The sequence below is a fragment of the Acanthochromis polyacanthus genome, chromosome 3 (assembly GCF_021347895.1).
Source record: "Acanthochromis polyacanthus isolate Apoly-LR-REF ecotype Palm Island chromosome 3, KAUST_Apoly_ChrSc, whole genome shotgun sequence".
Classification (NCBI taxonomy): Eukaryota; Metazoa; Chordata; class Actinopteri; family Pomacentridae; genus Acanthochromis; species Acanthochromis polyacanthus.
In genome coordinates, this window is record NC_067115.1 from 20,836,802 (window position 1) to 20,854,666 (window position 17,865).

Sequence of the window (17,865 nt, forward strand, 5' to 3'; positions counted from 1 at the left end):
TTCCAATTTTGTGCATAGAGGCTGTAACGTGTTACATCTACATCGTGTCTATAACGTGGTCTTCCCGTACCCGTCCTCTCTCTCTGCACCTTTCCTTTGTTTATAGGTAAACTGTCTGACCTGAAATCCACCTGGTCCCCAGGACCCATCTCTCAGAGCCAAGCCTCTCTGTCCCACGAGCTGTGGAAAGTCCCTCAGGGGCCGCGCAACACCACAGCACCATCCCGGCCCCCACCAGGCCTCACCAACAACAAGCCCTCCTCCACATGGGGAGGAAACTCACTGGGCTTGGCCCAAGGTTGGAGCGGCTCCTACTCCTCTGGTGAGCACTTATTTTGATTAAATGCCCATTATTAAAATTTGGTGTGAAACTCTCGCATTTAGGAACTCATGCACCATTCCACCATACTTTTCAACTGATCTAAAGTTTTAACTGCTTCTTAAAGCAAGATATGACAGAAACAAAAAATAGTCAAAAACTTTGCAAAACTTGTTTACCATAGTCTGCTCAAATAAATTCTGTACATTACTAAGTGTATAAACACTTGAATCCCAGGTCTCTCTTTGGTCCGTTCTTTACTAAGGTCTCAAGACATACTTTATTGTTAAATTCAGTTTTGTTTACATAGACCTAATATGCAAGATAAGACATCTCAAGAAACTACAAATAGTAACCTTAAAACCTTAAAATATCTTAATACAGAGAAACTGAACAAATGGTTCCCTTTGAGCAAGTGCTTCTGTTTTCACAGCATTGCCTTATCACAGTTACTTTATCAGAATAGACTAAGAATTGTTCAAAATTTGCCAAACTGAAACCATTTTCAGCATCTGTTTTTTACTGTGAGAATAAATCAGTAAGTTTCAGTGGATTTATACTGAAGTTAAGCACAGATATCACTCACCGCGATCAGTTTCACACCCATCAAACACAAATGTGACTGAAGATGCATAGGTGTGGTGTTGCTGACAGCTGCGACTGTGCAGTCACAGCGCTCGCTTTATACGCTAGCTGAACACACCCTGCTAAACTGACATCTTGAGGTTTACTGACTGTTAAAGAAACCACATTTAATGATCACATACGTGACCTTGTTTTGACGAGAAATGTCAACCGTCATGCAGCAGAAGGGGAAGACTACTTTCAACAGCGAAGACGAAAATTGTGTATAGAAGTAGATAACTATCGGTGGAAGGTGCCACAGTTAACTCCGCGGTTGAACTCCAAGACCTCGAGCCCAGAGCTACCTGGCCTTCCTGTAAATGCATCACAGTAGCAAATAAAATTTAGCACGCATGATTTCACAGGAAATTATATTTTGAAAGTAACACTTTGCCAGGGAATTATGTCATAAAGTTACTATGACTGTCGCTTTGCACTGGCCCAGTGCTTATGAAAATAAAAGGCATCCAGACTTCTTATTCTATATCTAACCTTGAAGACCAGCTTGTAGGGACAGTATTGCAGAACAATATTACTTTCTTGCATTAAAGTGGTTACTACTAAACATCATACACACGTGGACAAAATTGTTGGTACCCCTCAGTTAAAGAAGGAAAAACCCACAATTCTCACTGAAATCACTTGAAACTCACAAAAGTAACAATAAATAAAAATTTATTGAAAATTAAATAATCAAAATCAGCCATCACTTTTGAATTGTTGATTAACATAATTATTTAAAAAAACAAACTAATGAAATAGGGCTGGACAAAAATGATGGTACCCATAACTTAATATTTTGTTGCACAACCTTTTGAGGCAATCACTGCAATTAAACGATTTCTGTATTTGTCAATGAGCGTTCTGCAGCTGTCAACAGGTATTTTGGCCCACTCCTCATGAGCAAACAGCTCCAGTTGTCTCAGGTTTGATGGGTGTCTTCTCCAAATGGCATGTTTCAGCTCCTTCCACATATGTTCAATGGGATTCAGATCTGGGCTCATAGAAGGCCACTTTAGAATAGTCCAACGCTTTTCTCTCAGCCATTCTTGGGTGTTTTTGGCTGTGTGTTTTTTATCGTTGTCCTGTTGGAAGACCCATGACCTGCGACTGAGACCAAGCTTTCTGACACTAGGCAGCACATTTCTCTCCAGAATGCCTTGATAGTCTTCAGATTTCATCGTACCTTGCACACTTTCAAGACACCCTGTGCCAGATGCAGCAAAGCAGCCCCAAAACATTACTGAGCCTCCTCCATGTTTCACCGTAGGGACAGTGTTCTTTTCTTCGTATGCTTGGTTTTTGAGTCTATGAACATAGAGTTGATGTGCCTTACCAAAAAGCTCCAGTTTGGTCTCATCTGTCCAAAGGACATTCTCCCAGAAGCTTTGTGGCTTGTCAACATGCATTTTTGCAAATTCCAGTCTGGCTTTTTTATGAGTTTTTTTCAGCAGTGGTGTCCTCCTTGGTCGTCTCCCATGAAGTCCACTTTGGCTCAAACAACGATGAATGGTGCGATCTGACACTGATGTACCTTGGCCTTGGAGTTCACCTTTAATTTCTTTGGAGGTTGCTCTGGGCTCTTTGGATACAATTCCAACGATCCGTCTCTTCAATTTGTCATCAATTTTCCTCTTGCGGCCACGTCCAGGGAGGTTGGCTACTGTCCCGTGGGTCTTGAACTTCTCAATAATATGAGCCACTGTTGTCACAGGAACTTCAAGCTGTTTAGAGATGGTCTTATAGCCTTTACCTTTAAGATGTTTGTCTATAATTTTTTTTCGGATGTCCTGGGACAATTCTCTCCTTCGCTTTCTGTTGTCCATGTTCAGTGTGGTACACACCTTTTCACCAAACAGCAGGGTGACTACTTGTCTCCCTTTAAATAGGCAGACTGACTGATTATGAGTTTGGAAACACCTGTGATGTCAATTAAATGACACACCTGAGTTAATCATGTCACTCTGGTCAAATAGTTTTCAATCTTTTATAGAGGTACCATCATTTTTGTCCAGGCCTGTTTCATTAGTTTGTTTTTTTTAAATAATTATGTTAATCAACAATTCAAAAGTAATGGCTGTTTTTGATTATTTAATTTTCAATAAATTTTTATTTATTGTTACTTTTGTGAGTTTCAAGTGATTTCAGTGAGAATTGTGGGTTTTTCCTTCTTTAACTGAGGGGTACCAACAATTTTGTCCACGTGTGTATTTGACTGTTTGCATTTCTGTTACAGAGGGAACCACATGGAGTACTGACAGCTCAAACAGGACCAGCAGCTGGCTGGTGCTGAGGAATCTCACCCCACAAGTATGCACTCTGTTCTGCTATTTTTGGTAGATGGAAGCCACAGTGTATTGAGTAGAGCCAAAATGTAAATTTGTTTAAAGATAAATTTGCCCGTGGAGGTCATATTTGAAAGAAACAAAGCAAAAACAATCATGAAATGATTGGTCTGATTACTTCAGGGCAGGGCACTCAGAATGGAACAAATAGTATAATGCAGTTTAAATTAAAGTGCTTGCATGTTATTTATATATTTGGAGAGTGAAAGAAATGAAAGTGAAATGAAAAAAGACCAAAAATAAATAAATCACAAATTAAAAAGAGCAGACAGTGTGTGAGAAGAATTAACGACAACAAAAAACACACGAATAAATTCAGATATTGGTTCTAATAGCATTTTTTTTAAAATTCTGTTTTGCACCTCAGATTGATGGTTCTACTCTGCGGACGCTGTGCATGCAGCATGGCCCCCTGATCACATTCCATCTCAACCTGACCCAGGGGAACGCTGTGGTGCGCTACAGCTCCAAGGACGAAGCTGCCAAGGCCCAGAAGTCCCTGCACATGTAAGCCTTGGCAAAGTCACTTTGATCAGCCAAAATGGGCGTTGAAAACTGAAACTTAACATAATTTCAGCATTTTTTTTTTCTCTTCACTCGCGCTGCCCTTTTGCTATGAAAAGGAAGCAGTTATAACAGAGAAAGACAATGGGGAACACTTCAGGAAAACTCCATGTTCCTGTTTTTCTTTTCATGTGTCCCCACTGAGAACAGTTTAGCTTTCTGAACAAAAGCTAACTGTTATTTTTGGATCTGGACAGTCACATGGAAGAGGAGGTGGAGAGTCATGCTGTAGTCAGCTGTGCATTAGAATTACAGGGATTATTTTAATTACTTCATGGGGGAGAAGACTGCTGTGGAGCCAGCGTAGATGCACACTTGCTGTGATGTTTCTCGAAATGTCGCAAGTGTCCCTAATTTTGTGTAGCTTATCGTGACACCCACTGCTGCTGGTTGTCATGGAAACAAAACACAAGACGTGTGACCCACTTCTCATTATCAGCAGCATGATATGTGGTTACAGCAGCACGTAGCAAATTCTAATGACGATGTGAAGCCCTGAAATAGAACAGTGGCATTTGTTTTATGTTCGTCATTGTCACAGCCAATAAGTTCTTATGTTTTCAAATACAATTTAGATTATAAACCAAGGATTTTTCTCTTTTGTCCTGTAAGGTGTGTGCTTGGAAACACCACAATCCTGGCAGAGTTTGCCGGTGAGGAGGAGGTGAACCGCTTCTTTGCACAAGGCCAGTCGCTAGGGGCAAACACCACGAGCTGGCAGGCCAACCCAGGAACCAATCAAAGCCGGATGGGCGGAGCAGCGCAGTCCCACTCTATTGGCCAGTGGAGCAGCGGTGCCGGTGGAGGCAAGACCAGCGGAGGCGACCTGCTGTGGGGCGGGGTGCCACAGTACTCCAGCCTGTGGGGGCCGCCTAGTGGAGAGGACGCCCGTGTGATTGGGAGCCCCACTCCCATTAACACCCTGTTGCCTGGAGATCTGCTGAGTGGGGAGTCCATGTAGGATGATGCCACGATACACTAACCAACCAACCCACCGCCACCTCGTCATGTAAGCTAATGGTGGAGGGTGGGGTGGGGAAAAGAAAAAAAAAAAAAGAAGCGCAAAACAAAAAAAAAATTCATTATGAACAGGAGCAAAACCCAAGCAAATCATGTGGCGATAATCAGTATCAATTTGAACTGTTTTGAACTGTGAATTGTGAATCAGAAGACTGGGGTCCCTACCACACAGACTGCAGACCTCAGTGCTTCTGTTTTACTTTGGTCCTTTTTTTGTTTGTTTGGTTTACCGTTTTTGAGGAAAAAAAATACTTTTCTTTTCCTTTTGGTATTTTTGAAATGCATCATCTGAAAAAAAAAACTGAAATGAGACGCAACACAAAGGAACCTTTGAAGTGTTTTTAGTTTTCCATCAGTATACATTACATTCTGTGTGAAGTGTTTTTAGGAGAAGCAATCAAAGCTGCCATCTGAGACTTTCCTTTTCCCTCCAAAAAACAACAAAAAAAATCATCCCAAAATAAGACTTAAAGTGACCATTCCCAGCATATCCATGGCCAATGATGTTGTTCAAATACCTTTACTAGTTATGTTCATGTTTGTTTCTCAGCACTAATATTAGCCTTAAGTGCTCTCTGGCCCAGGTCCTTCTTAAGCCGCCTTTTTTAGTTTGTTTTCTAACTGAAGAAATAGCTGAAATCTTGCACAGTTTCACCTCTGAGCCAGCAAGTGGTACAGGACATGACTGGTGACCAACGCGGTCACTGGGCAGTAAGAAGGCCGAGCCACGTGACTGGCACTACCAATCATCTGCTTAATTCTTTTCATTTGTCTCAAAGGGATTGACACAGCTGTAAAATGTTCTCTTTTTTTAGGTTGAAATCTAAGCAGATTTTTGACATCTATCACAACAGATAAGCTGAGAGAGAATTATTTGTCAACCATGCTGCGTGTGTTTGCTTTCTATGGTTATGTATGTCCGGTGGCACCTAATCATTGACATCTTCAAGCCCAGATCCTTCTGGTCACCTTAACTTGGAACCCAGGTGTTTACTGGTGCTTTGTCGAATTTTCTATTGTCCGATTTGTTATGAAGCCCAGCAGCCACTATGGCTAGCCAATTTTCAGAGTTTAAAAAAAAAAACGCAATTTTTCTTTAGAGTTACATTGTGCAATATACACCATAGACCTTTTTTTCCGTCCATACTCGATGTCCACCGGAAACCGTTATGTTTTTTGATCGTTGCTGATTTCAGCAAAAAGACTTTGGAACTTCAAAACACCTTACCCCTTTTCAAAACTTGGATTCCTTCCAGGCCACCAATCTCTCTGAAACTGTTGGGAAAAATCTGCAAAGAGGAAGAAGCAGCTGTTGAAGTGTGCATGCGGCAAACTGTACTGAAAAGTGACACTGGGTACACAACAATGCACACTTCCTCTCTGCGTGCCACAGCCACACCCAACAGAGACTGAAACCACAGTGGGATTGGATGGTCCTGGGTATCTGGCACAATACCAAATAAGAGGGGTTTCTCCTAATGCAGTAGACCTACGAGTGTTCCTTGCGTTTGGTACTGTACAAACAGAAGAGACTAAGACTTTTATAAATTCAAAGGGTTTTATCATAGCACTTATGAAGAGCAAATCGCTTCAACTGCAATCCAATAAATCAAAAAAAAGGAGCAGCAAAAACATTGAAAACGGAAAAAAAAAAGCTCTTATGTACTGTATCTATTCCATGGAAATGTGTGTGGCGTTGTTCCTCTGGTAGCAGGATGAAGGGAAACAAAACTGAAATGTACCATTGGACTTTGGGGGAAAAAAACTGCAGTCTCATTTTTTTTTCCTTCTTTGAACTATATCAAAGTGAATATCACTGTTACTCCAAAATCGTTAGCCTTGTTCTGTTTGGAGGCACTAGACTTGCAATGTCAGCTGTCTCTGACACCCGCTGGCCAGTCACCCAGTCAGTCAGTGGGTGAGTCAGAGTGGGGTGGGGTGGGGTGGGGGAGTGTCCACTGAGTGCCTCTTTGCTGTGGTCTCCTGGGTGTCAGGCGGCAGCCCCACAGCACAGCACTTCCTCCTGGGCTCCACTTGACCCTTCCTCAGTCTGGCAAGAAAAACAGCTCCTCCAGGACTGACCAATCACGGTTCTCTGCCACACGCGGCATCTCCACTGGGGGCCCACCACCACTCGACCCTGCTGTCGTCCTGCCCTCTCCCCCCATCTCTCAGTTCTTTGACACAAAGATCACTTTAGCTGGAAGAAGTAATAGTCATATTTCTGGAATTTTTGCCAGTTGTACTTTGTATTTTTTGAAAAAGATCATTTGACTTTATTTTTTTCTCAATGTGTTATATTGTTGTTTTTGTCTACATGCAGTGGTCTACAAAATACTGGCTGCTGAACTAGCCCTTCACTGTTCATATGCAGAAACACTTTGGTCAGAGGTGCCTCTGTATGTTCATCCTGTGTATTGAATGCAAAATGAGGATCAATACTACAGACCGTTATTGATTGTCTATTTGTTTTTAACTGATCATGCTTTTGTGTTTGACAGTATTCTGTAGTACTTCTAGGTAGTAACTTGAGATGTGTAAGAAAAAACAAAACAAGAAAAAAAAAAATGACGGTGTCTCAGACAGGGATGTGGGTGTTTGTCGCTCTGAGCTGCTCCGCCTGCCCGCAGGCTGTCCCCCCTTGCCCTTTGCCTAGCTGCTACGCTATAACCTCCTCTCCTCCTCCACCTCAACCAGACCCAGTAGCCCTCCCCTGACCAGGCACCAACAGGCCCTCGTATCTGTTTCTATGCAAAAGACTAGAGGCTGGGGCCCTTTACAGCATGCCAGACCTGACTCGGGAATGAGCACTCCTCCCAGAGCTTGGCGTTCCCATCGTGGCACACCAATTGTCCCCCGTGCTCTCCTGTCAGCACGTCAAAATGGCCGCAGTTTCTGTAAAGTCAGGCTAAGCCACCAGAACACTGTCAGATACTAAAGTCAGAACACTTTATCATAGGTCGGCCTTTTCTCTCTGCGCTGAAGACACTTCTGTCCAGCTCGATCTCAGGGTAGGGGAGTTGATGATACCAAGTATGAGATGCAGCTCTCCGTATCTGTCCTTTCTACTGTGAGAGCATAGTCTTAAATTTAAAGGCCATCTGTGCAACAATATGTACAGACCTCATGCCTCGAAACTGAATCCTTATTGGAAGGGGAAAGGCTGGTATTGAATCCTTTTCCTAACAGGTGGCCTATTGTTACTGTTTGGGGGGATATTATTGCATGTAAAAGATGCCAACATATTGTGCCAATATAAATTTGCTGTGTCATACTGTATCTTTATAAAGAGCGCTTCTGTTACCTGTTCGGAGGAGCTTTGATAACCTTTGCGGAGGGTGCAGCGGGGGACAGGAGGGATCAAACAGAAGGGCGGCAGCATCACACCCTGGAATGACTGAGATTTTTTTATGCTTTTGTGGGGAATGCCCCATGCTAAGGAGAAAATCTTTACTCAGTTGGGGGTTCCAGTTTGCTACAGTGCACAGTTGATGATGGGTAATCCCGGGTACATATTTTTTTAAAACCAAAAATGAAATCGCATTTTAACGTCATTTTTATGAAGTTTGACATAAAAATCTTAAAAATGCTAAAAAATCTAAATGGAAAAAAAAAAGATCTATAATATGTTAAAGCTCTGCACTTCTAGCTGAAACGTCTCCGGTCATCGGCCTCTACTACCACCATCTAACGGAGTAGAGCGGTGGCCGGGGTGCCTTTTTGTGGATGCTGTATTTATCTCGTTTTATGTTTGTGTCCTGCTCAAAGCGGGCCCACTGAACTGTACATTTCCACAGACCCAGATGGCTTGGGCCCACTGTATCAGCCTCACTCTCCAGTTCTGCAGCAGCAGGACGGGAGAGGCACATTTCAAGAGGTATAAAGTCTTAAAAAAAAAAAAGTTATTAAAAAAAAATACAAGAAAACGGGAAAAGGCTACCTTTCAGGACTTGCAGTCCTGCAGCACACAAGCAAAAATCACTATTGCCTGTTTCTGTAACTGCCTTGATCCAAGCTCAGACAGACCCAATAGCCGAGGACCTCCCAGCATCCTGTACTAACTGGAGAACCCTGACAGTGAAGGGGGTTTCCCATGCTGCACCAGCATCGAGAGGCTCTCCTCTCTACAGCTCTGTTCTAGATAGCAGTATATATGTATACACCGCATATAAATATATATATATATACTGTGAGTACGGTGTGTGGTATCACCTCTTCAGACTTCTTGGATCGTAACCTCAAACTTTTCATTTTTGTTTGAAAGGTCTTGGTTTAATACAACTGAAAATGAGCAATATGTATTTTCCCCGCAAATAAGTGATACAAAGGAAAGAATTTGGGTCGGGTGTAAACTGATACTTGATTGACTGAAAGCTGCGTCTTTCGTATACGGAGTTGGATATGCACGTTCTGGTTTTGATGACATATTACAGTACTCTGAAGTGCTTGTACTGTATATGTGTGTATTTGTTTGTTAATTAGCCTGTCTAAAAGCCCAACGTGAATCACCTGGTTTAATGCATATTTTACCCAGTTGATGAAAAAAAAATCACAAACATATCAAAACTAAACAAAATATTGAACAGAAATACTTGAATCATGGAGCGCCAATAACATAATGTGAAGTCAGTAATTCTTATTTTTTGTTCTCTCCATCTGACAGGTACACTTAGGGGCTTTTAGAGAATATCAAATATGTAATGCATTAAGTTACAAATACAAAATGTTTGAAAAAAAAAGTCATCTTAGATGTGTGCTTGAGAGTCAGATGTTTGTATGAATGCGTGCTCAAGAAACTGTGTGTACAGGGCACATGGCCTGCTGTTAGGTTCCACTCAGTGTGTTATATTTTGTGTCTGTTTTTACTTCTTTTTTTTTGGTCGTTCTGTCAAAAACTATTCTGATAGACATTGTTTTCTTCTAACGTTGCACTGAGTGTCTTCTACCCCTCACTCAGCTAATCGTAGGTAAACGAGTCTAAGTACGGAGGGGCGATGGTGACAATTCACGTGTACATGTTTACTCAAGGACTTTTTTTTCATTCTATCTGTAAAAAGTTTATCTACCTTATAGTGGCTTTTATTGTGGAATAATCCAAGACAAGGATTATCATTAAGTATTGCACCATTTTGTTCCAATTATACAAAAACAATGTAGATTAAAAAAAATTAAAAAAGAAAGAAGTACTAAAAAAAGTAAAAAACAAAAAAAGGCAAAAAAAACAACAACAAAGAACTGTGGCCATAGATAGCTGTAGAAGGACTAGTAATCCCGACGTTAACTTCATGGAGAAATGGAAAGGGATAGTGGAAAGTGTGGGAGGTGAGTTTGTTACAAGACTCATTTCAGAGGTGCCTATCTTTTCTGTTTTTGTTTTGCAAAAGCCACCTGTCGTTTACAAGCATTTCATTTGTCTGAAGTTCAAGGAAATAGGAATTTATAACAGGAATGTTGTTTAAACAAAAAGGACAAATTTAATCTTCCATCAAAAATGGACATGAAAATCTTGCAAAATGAAGATTTATGCTACTTTCAGAACTCTGGGATTGATCAGTGTTGTGTCATATTTCAATTTTTGATTTCTCTTTCAGTGTCGATAGACTATCTCTGTATGTATCAAGTTGTGATTTTATTACTTCTGTAATACTGCAATGCAGTTTGCTCACTATCTTGCACACTCATAAAAGATGTGGATTTTGTCTCAGGAAGGCCAGGGTTCCAGATACCAACTCCATCATTTCTTGGTTTAATGTTTGTGTGAAAAAAAAAAAAAGCAACTGAAAACTATTAAACTCCAAGCAAGCACTGAAGTTTGAGTTTAACAGAATATAGAAAGTACCATTGTTTCTTTAAAACAACAAAAAATGTTCGTAGCAAGTTACATATTTACCAAATAAGACTGAGAATCAACTTTGAGAAAAGTGGAGCGCTTTACATGTGAAATCTAAGTAGAAATTGCTTTACATTTAAACAATGATCAATGGTTTGATTGTCAAGAAGACAAAAATGCATTTGTATGTTTTGTTCTTTTAAGTTTCCATCCTGTAGTTCAGGAGCATCGTGCAAGACTTTTTCTTTATTTTTTTTTCCTTCTTTTAAAATCATCTCTCCTGTCTGTTAACATGGCTGTTCCTGTAACAGGTATTCAATAGTTGAGAGATTTCTTAACATGTAACAGATGGTTTTCAGAGGCAGGTTGAAGTGGAGGAATAAAGCTGGTTTTTAAAGGATCATGATCTATGCACAAGTGGGAGGGAAGAGTCCAAACCCTGCTGCTGTACTGCAGGCGTTTGTCGACTCAGACTCTGGGGTTCAGGGTTTGATGTAGGGTTGTTTTACTTTTTTTTTTTATTTTTTTGTCTTTTGCTCAGATTTCTTCCACTCCCCCCCACCCCATCGTCATCTAATGTTTTAGCAAAACTTTACATTGCGTCGTCATGCTGTGTAATCCTTAACCAATGAGCGCTTATCCTTCTGCTAAAGCACTGTGGGTTGTACTGAGAAAAAGCCCATGACTTTTAAGGCTGTCTGTTTTTTAAGGGGAGGAGGGTGGGTGGGGGAGTGGGGGCACTTTGCCTTTGCCTTTCTCTTTACTTTGGGAAAAAGAAAAAAAAAACATTAAGGAAAAATGTCTGTAACTGAAATACAAAGTTGTGGCTTTTAATGTCGTTCTTTTTTCTCCTCATAGAATGTGATTGTTAAAGACATGCACCGGAAAAAAAATGTTTCCATTGACTATGGAGCTTCTTTCGGACTATATTAATAAATTGCAAATTTTCTTGGCTGTTACTTGGCGTCTTGTCCCTTTTTTACTCCAAGGAAGGGCGTACGTTTGTCTGTGAATCTGTCTGTGTGAAACATTACTCAAAAACAGACAAACGGATTTGGATAAAATTTTCAGGGGAAGTCAGAAATGGCACAAGATTAGATTTTGGCAGTGATGCGGCTTGTAGTCTGGATCCATGGATTTGTTAAAGATTTCCCATTGCAAGATATAGCTGCCAGCACGGCGTTGCTGTAACCATGACAACAAGTGAACACTGTCAGTTACCTACTGACGATCACATGATTGCATCCTGACTGATTCATCAATTGGAAATCATACAAGGAACAAATGATTAAAATGTGGGGTGTTTGAGTCCCATCCATTCCTGCCGCCTGCTACATATTTAGGTCACATACATCTTTACTGGATTTTCGAACTTTTCAGCAGCGTCTTTCATGTTAAACACTTCCTGTGCCGCTGGAATTGTGACAAAATAAAAGTCTGTAACATTACATATCACAAAAACGTCATAGGTTTGTATGTCGTCCAAGCTGTATAAAAAATAAAGTCATAGATTACTATGTCGTCCAACAAATGGAAAAAGGTGCCCAGGTAGCTCAACTGGTTGAGAGGGTGAGTCATAAACATGAATATGTCAGACACACAGGTTTGATTCCAGCTCATGACCCTGTGCTGGAGGTCTTCCTCTTTACTTACCTATTAAACAAAATCAACAGAAGGGCCTAAAAAACAACGTAGAGAAAAACGTTATAAGATGTCATCGAAAGTGTCGAAGAAAAGATCATTGTAAAGTATGTGGTCCAAAAAATGGAAATGCGTCATAATTTGGTATGTGGTCCAAAATGTGAAAAAAAAGTAATAGTTTAATATGTGGTCCAAAATGTGGGGAAAAAAAAGTCATAGTTTAGTATGTGGTCCAAAATATGAAAAAAAGTCATAGTTCCATATGTCAAAAATGGACAAAAAAACGTCATAGTTTAGTATGTCGTCCGAAAATGGACAAAAAACGTCATATTTTAGTTTGTCTTCCAAAAATGGACAAAAAAGTCATAGTTTAGTATATCGTCAGAAAATGGACAAAAAAGTCATAGTTTAGTATGTCGTCCGAAAATGGACAAAAAAGTCATAGTTTAGTATGTCGTCCGAAAATGGACAAAAAAGTCATAGTTTAGTATGTCGTCCGAAAATGGACAAAAAACGTCATAGTTTAGTATGTCGTCCGAAAATGGACAAAAAACTTCATAATTTAGTATGTCGTCTGAAAATGGAAAAAAAAAAGTCAGAAATTTATATGTCATCGGAAAATGGACAAAAAACATAGTTTAGTTGTATGTGGGGGAAAAAAGGCGATTTTTTTCAACATGTGGTAAAAACATGCCATATGATGAAATAATGTAAAGGACGCCATGAAAAACACTACAGAGCAGTTTTCTTTGAAGAAAAAAATCATCACAAATTTTGTCCAAAAAAAACACAATAGTACTATGTCGAAAAAAGGGCGATTTTTTTCAACATGTCGTAAAAACGTGCCATATGATGAAATACTGTAAAGGAGGCTGTGAAAAACACTATAGAGCAGCTTTCTTTGAAGAAAAAAAATCATGAATTTTGTCCAAAAAAACCTGCTGTAATATACGATGTCGAAAAAAAGGCGAGTTTTTCAATGTGGTTAAAACATGCCATATGATGAAATACTGTAAAGGAGGCCATGAAAGCGTGCCCGTATAGCTCAACAGGTTAAGCGGGTGACCCATGTACAGGGGCTGGTCTCTGACGCAGTGGCCCGGGTTTGATTCATGCTTGCGGCCCTTTGCTGCATGTCTTCCCTGTACTCTCCTCCCCATTTCCTATCTACCTTTACTGTAACTGTCAAAAAAATTATTTAAAAAAAAAAGCCGTGAAAAACACTACAGAGCAGATTTCTTTGAAGAAAAAAATCATCACGAATTTTGTCCAAAAAAAAACGCATGTCGATGCATGTCGAAAAAAAAGGCGATTTTTTCAGCATGTGGTAAAAACGTGCCATATGATGAAATAATGTAAAGGAGGCCATGAAAGACACTACAGAGCAGTTTTCTTTTAATAAACAAATCATCATGAATTTTGTCCAAAAAAAAAATATGGAAATAAAGGTCATAGTTTAGTTTGTGGTCCAAAATGTGAAAAAAGTCATAGTTTAGTGTGTGGTCCAAAATGTGAAAAAAGTCATAGTTTAGTTTGTGGTCCAAAATGTGAAAAAAGTCATAGTTTAGTGTGTGGTCCAAAATGTGAAAAAAGTCATAGTTTAGTGTGTGGTCCAAAATGTGAAAAAAGTCATAGTTTAGTGTGTGGTCCAAAATGTGAAAAAAGTCATAGTTTAGTGTGTGGTCCAAAATGTGAAAAAAGTCATAGTTTAGTTTGTGGTCCAAAATGTGAAAAAAGTCATAGTTTAGTGTGTGGTCCAAAATGTGAAAAAAGTCATAGTTTAGTATGTGGTCCAAAATGTAAAAAAAAAAAAAAGTCATAGTTTAGTATGTGGTCCAAAATGTAAAAAAAAAAAAGTCATAGTTTAGTATGTGGTCCAAAATGTGAAAAAAGTCATAGTTTAGTATGTGGTCCAAAATGTGAAAAAAGTCATAGTTTAGTATGTGGTCCAAAATGTGAAAAAAGTCATAGTTTAGTTTGTGGTCCAAAATGTGAAAAAAGTCATAGTTTAGTGTGTGGTCCAAAATGTGAAAAAAGTCATAGTTTAGTATGTGATCCAAAATGTGAAAAAAGTCATAGTTTAGTTTGTGGTCCAAAATGTGAAAAAAGTCATAGTTTAGTGTGTGGTCCAAAATGTGAAAAAAGTCATAGTTTAGTATGTGGTCCAAAATGTGAAAAAAGTCATAGTTTAGTTTGTGGTCCAAAATGTGAAAAAAGTCATAGTTTAGTGTGTGGTCCAAAATGTGAAAAAAGTCATAGTTTAGTATGTGGTCCAAAATGTAAAAAAATAAAAAAAAGTCATAGTTTAGTATGTGGTCCAAAATGTAAAAAAAAGTCATAGTTTAGTTTGTGGTCCAAAATATGAAAAAAATAAAAGTCATAGTTTAGTTTGTGGTCCAAAATGTGAAGAAGAAAAAAAGTCATAGTTTAGTATGTGGTCCAAAATGTGAAAAAGTCATAGTTTAGTTTGTGGTCCAAAATGTGAAAAAAGTCATAGTTTAGTATGTGGTCCAAAATGTAAAAAAAAAAAAAAAAAAAGTCATAGTTTAGTATGTGGTCCAAAATGTAAAAAAAAAAAAAAAAAAAGTCATAGTTTAGTATGTGGTCCAAAATGTGAAAAAAAAAGTCATAGTTTAGTATGTGGTCCAAAATGTGAAAAAAGTCATAGTTTAGTATGTGGTCCAAAATGTGAAAAAAGTCATAGTTTAGTATGTGGTCCAAAATGTGAAAAAATAAAAAGTCATAGTTTAGTATGTGGTCCAAAATGTGAAAAAAGTCATAGTTTAGTATGTGGTCCAAAATGTAAAAAAAAAAAAAAAAAAAAACAGTCATAGTTTAGTATGTGGTCCAAAATGTAAAAAAAAAAAAAAAAAAAAAAAGTCATAGTTTAGTATGTGGTCCAAAATGTAAAAAAATAAAAAGTCATAGTTTAGTATGTGGTCCAAAATGTGTAAAAAAAAAAAAAAAAAAAAAGTCATAGGTTAGTATGTGGTCCAAAATGTGAAAAAAGTCATAGTTTAGTATGTGGTCCAAAATGTAAAAAAATAAAAAGTCATAGTTTAGTATGTGGTCCAAAATGTGTAAAAAAAAAAAAAAAAAAAAAAGTCATAGGTTAGTATGTGGTCCAAAATGTAAAAAAAATAAAAAGTCATAGTTTAGCATGTGGTCCAAAATGTGTAAAAAAAAAAAAAAAAAAAAAAAGTCATAGTTTAGTATGTGGTCCAAAATGTGTAAAAAAAAAAAAAAAAAAAGTCATAGTTTAGTATGTGGTCCAAAATGTAAAAAAATAAAAAGTCATAGTTTAGTATGTGGTCCAAAATGTGTAAAAAAAAAAAAAAAAAAAAAAAGTCATAGGTTAGTATGTGGTCCAAAATGTGAAAAAAGTCATAGTTTAGTATGTGGTCCAAAATGTGAAAAAAATCATAGTTTAGTATGTGGTCCAAAATGTAAAAAAAAAAAAAAAAAAGTCATAGTTTAGTATGTGGTCCAAAATGTGAAAAAAGGTCATAGTTTAGTTTGTGGTCCAAAATGTGAAAAAAGTCATAGTTTAGTATGTGGTCCAAAATGTGAAAAAGTCATAGTTTAGTATGTGTTCCAAAATATCACTAAAACTCGTAGTTACCTCCGCCAAGGAGGTTATGTGACACCTGGCGTTTGTCTGTCTGTCTGTCTGTTAGCAAGATAACTCAAAAACGCCTGGGGAGATTCACATGAAATTTTGAGGGGATGTAGACTATGGTAAGAGGAAGAGCTGATTTAATTTTGGTGGCAATCCGGAAAGGATCCTGGATTCTGGATCACTTTGAATTTCTTAGTATGTTTTAGTATGTGGGCCAAAATATGACAAAACCATCATAGGTTAGTATGTTGTCCAACAAATTAAAGCAAGGTGTCCAGATAGCTCAACTGGTTAAAGAAGGTGATTCGTAAACAGAACTGTGTCAGAGATGCAGGTTCGATTTCAGCTCATGATCCTTTACTGCGTGGGTCTCCTGTTTTCCTCTCTATCCTTGGCAGAGGTCTGCACTCTCTGAGTGCTTTTCTAGTTTATTTAGTATGTCATCTAAATTGTGTAAAAAACGGTCATAGTTTATTATGTGGTCCAAAATGTCACTAAAAGTCATAGTTTAGTATGTTGTCTAAAATGTGGAAAAAGTTACTCTACCAAGAACAGCGGGGTTATGTGATGATCGGCGTACGTCTGTCTGTTCGTGTGCAACATTACTCAAAACGGACCAATAGATTTGGATGAAATTTTCAGGGAAGGTCAGAATCGGTAATAACGGTAATAAATTAATTTAAAAATGGCGATACTTTGGCTCTGAACCTTTATCTAGCTGTGGTCGCTCTGTCTTTTGGAGTGATTTGATTGGTGATACGTCACAAATAAAACTCCTTTAACTTAACATCTGTAAACAAAACAAAAACGCATCAACAAAGTTTTCTGTCAGAGTTTGTGTTCTTCTAAGTTTAACTCCAAGATTTTAAATACTTTCATTTACTGTAAATGAATATCTACTCCAAATGTCTCACTAATAATCATTATCAGCCTTAAAAACCCATAAAACACCCCGCTATACTCAACCGCAAACATTTTGGGTATCTGCACTTTAATATGGATGGATGACACCGAATTAGAGTCTGTTTTAATGAGACTGAGTTCAAATGTGTCACTCTGTCATTTCATGTTTAATTTTCTTTTTAAATGCTTCATTCTATTTTCTGTTTAATTCCTATTTAAAGTTTTGTCTTTAAGATTTAATTTTCTAATCAAACATTTATTTTTTTTCAATTAAATGTGTGTCTTTTTCAAGGTTTAATGATTTAAATGTTTTGTATTTTTTAAATGTTTAATATTCTTGTTTAATTGTACTTTTAAATGTTTAATTATGTAAAATATTTCATCTTTAATGTTTAATATTTGTTTAAAAATGTTTAATTTCATTTTGTATCTTCTGTTTAATTATCTAATTGAATATTTTGTCTGTTTAATATAATGTATTCTTTAATCTTTTTTTTTCTGTCAAGATTTTAACCCCAAACCTTCAAAATGAAGTAAAACCTTAAAAAAAAAAAAAATCGCAATGAAAATTCTTCTGTTGTCACAATCATGAGTCACTCTTTCACCAGCAATATTATCCATGTCTTGATTTTTATTTTGTTCTGTTCTTATTGTTTTAATTTTATCTTATGCTTTTAAACCTGTACAGTGTCCTTGGGTGTTTTGAAAGGCCCTTTTAAATAAAATGTATTATTATTATTATCATAGATGACAAAACTAAACAAGCAAAGAGGAAAAAAATATGCTGAAACTATGATTAAAACTCAAAAACATAAAAAAAAATAGATTTAACATGGTAATAAAATATGTTGTGTCCAGGGGATGGAGGGAGTTTATTGAAGTCTTCTTGGGCTCACACAGTAAATCATTTAAAATAGAAACTTGATAGTTAAGGAAACTGAAATTACAGAGCAACAGAAGAACCAACAATATCTCCCGTTTTCTCCTTTAATAAATCGAC

The 17,865-nt window shown here is 37.8% G+C and overlaps 1 protein-coding gene across 1 annotated transcript in view; it reads left to right on the plus strand.

The window, feature by feature from the left end:
- LOC110950945 (trinucleotide repeat-containing gene 6C protein-like) overlaps positions 1 to 11,661 on the plus strand; it is a 58,811-nt gene extending 47,150 nt beyond the window's left edge. Inside the window, 4 exon segments of the mRNA XM_051945787.1 lie at positions 107 to 322; positions 3,180 to 3,253; positions 3,656 to 3,795; positions 4,465 to 11,661. Coding sequence (XP_051801747.1) covers positions 107 to 322; positions 3,180 to 3,253; positions 3,656 to 3,795; positions 4,465 to 4,813 — 779 coding nt within the window. The 3' untranslated portion in view covers positions 4,814 to 11,661.
- Positions 11,662 to 17,865: the final 6,204 nt, after the last annotated feature.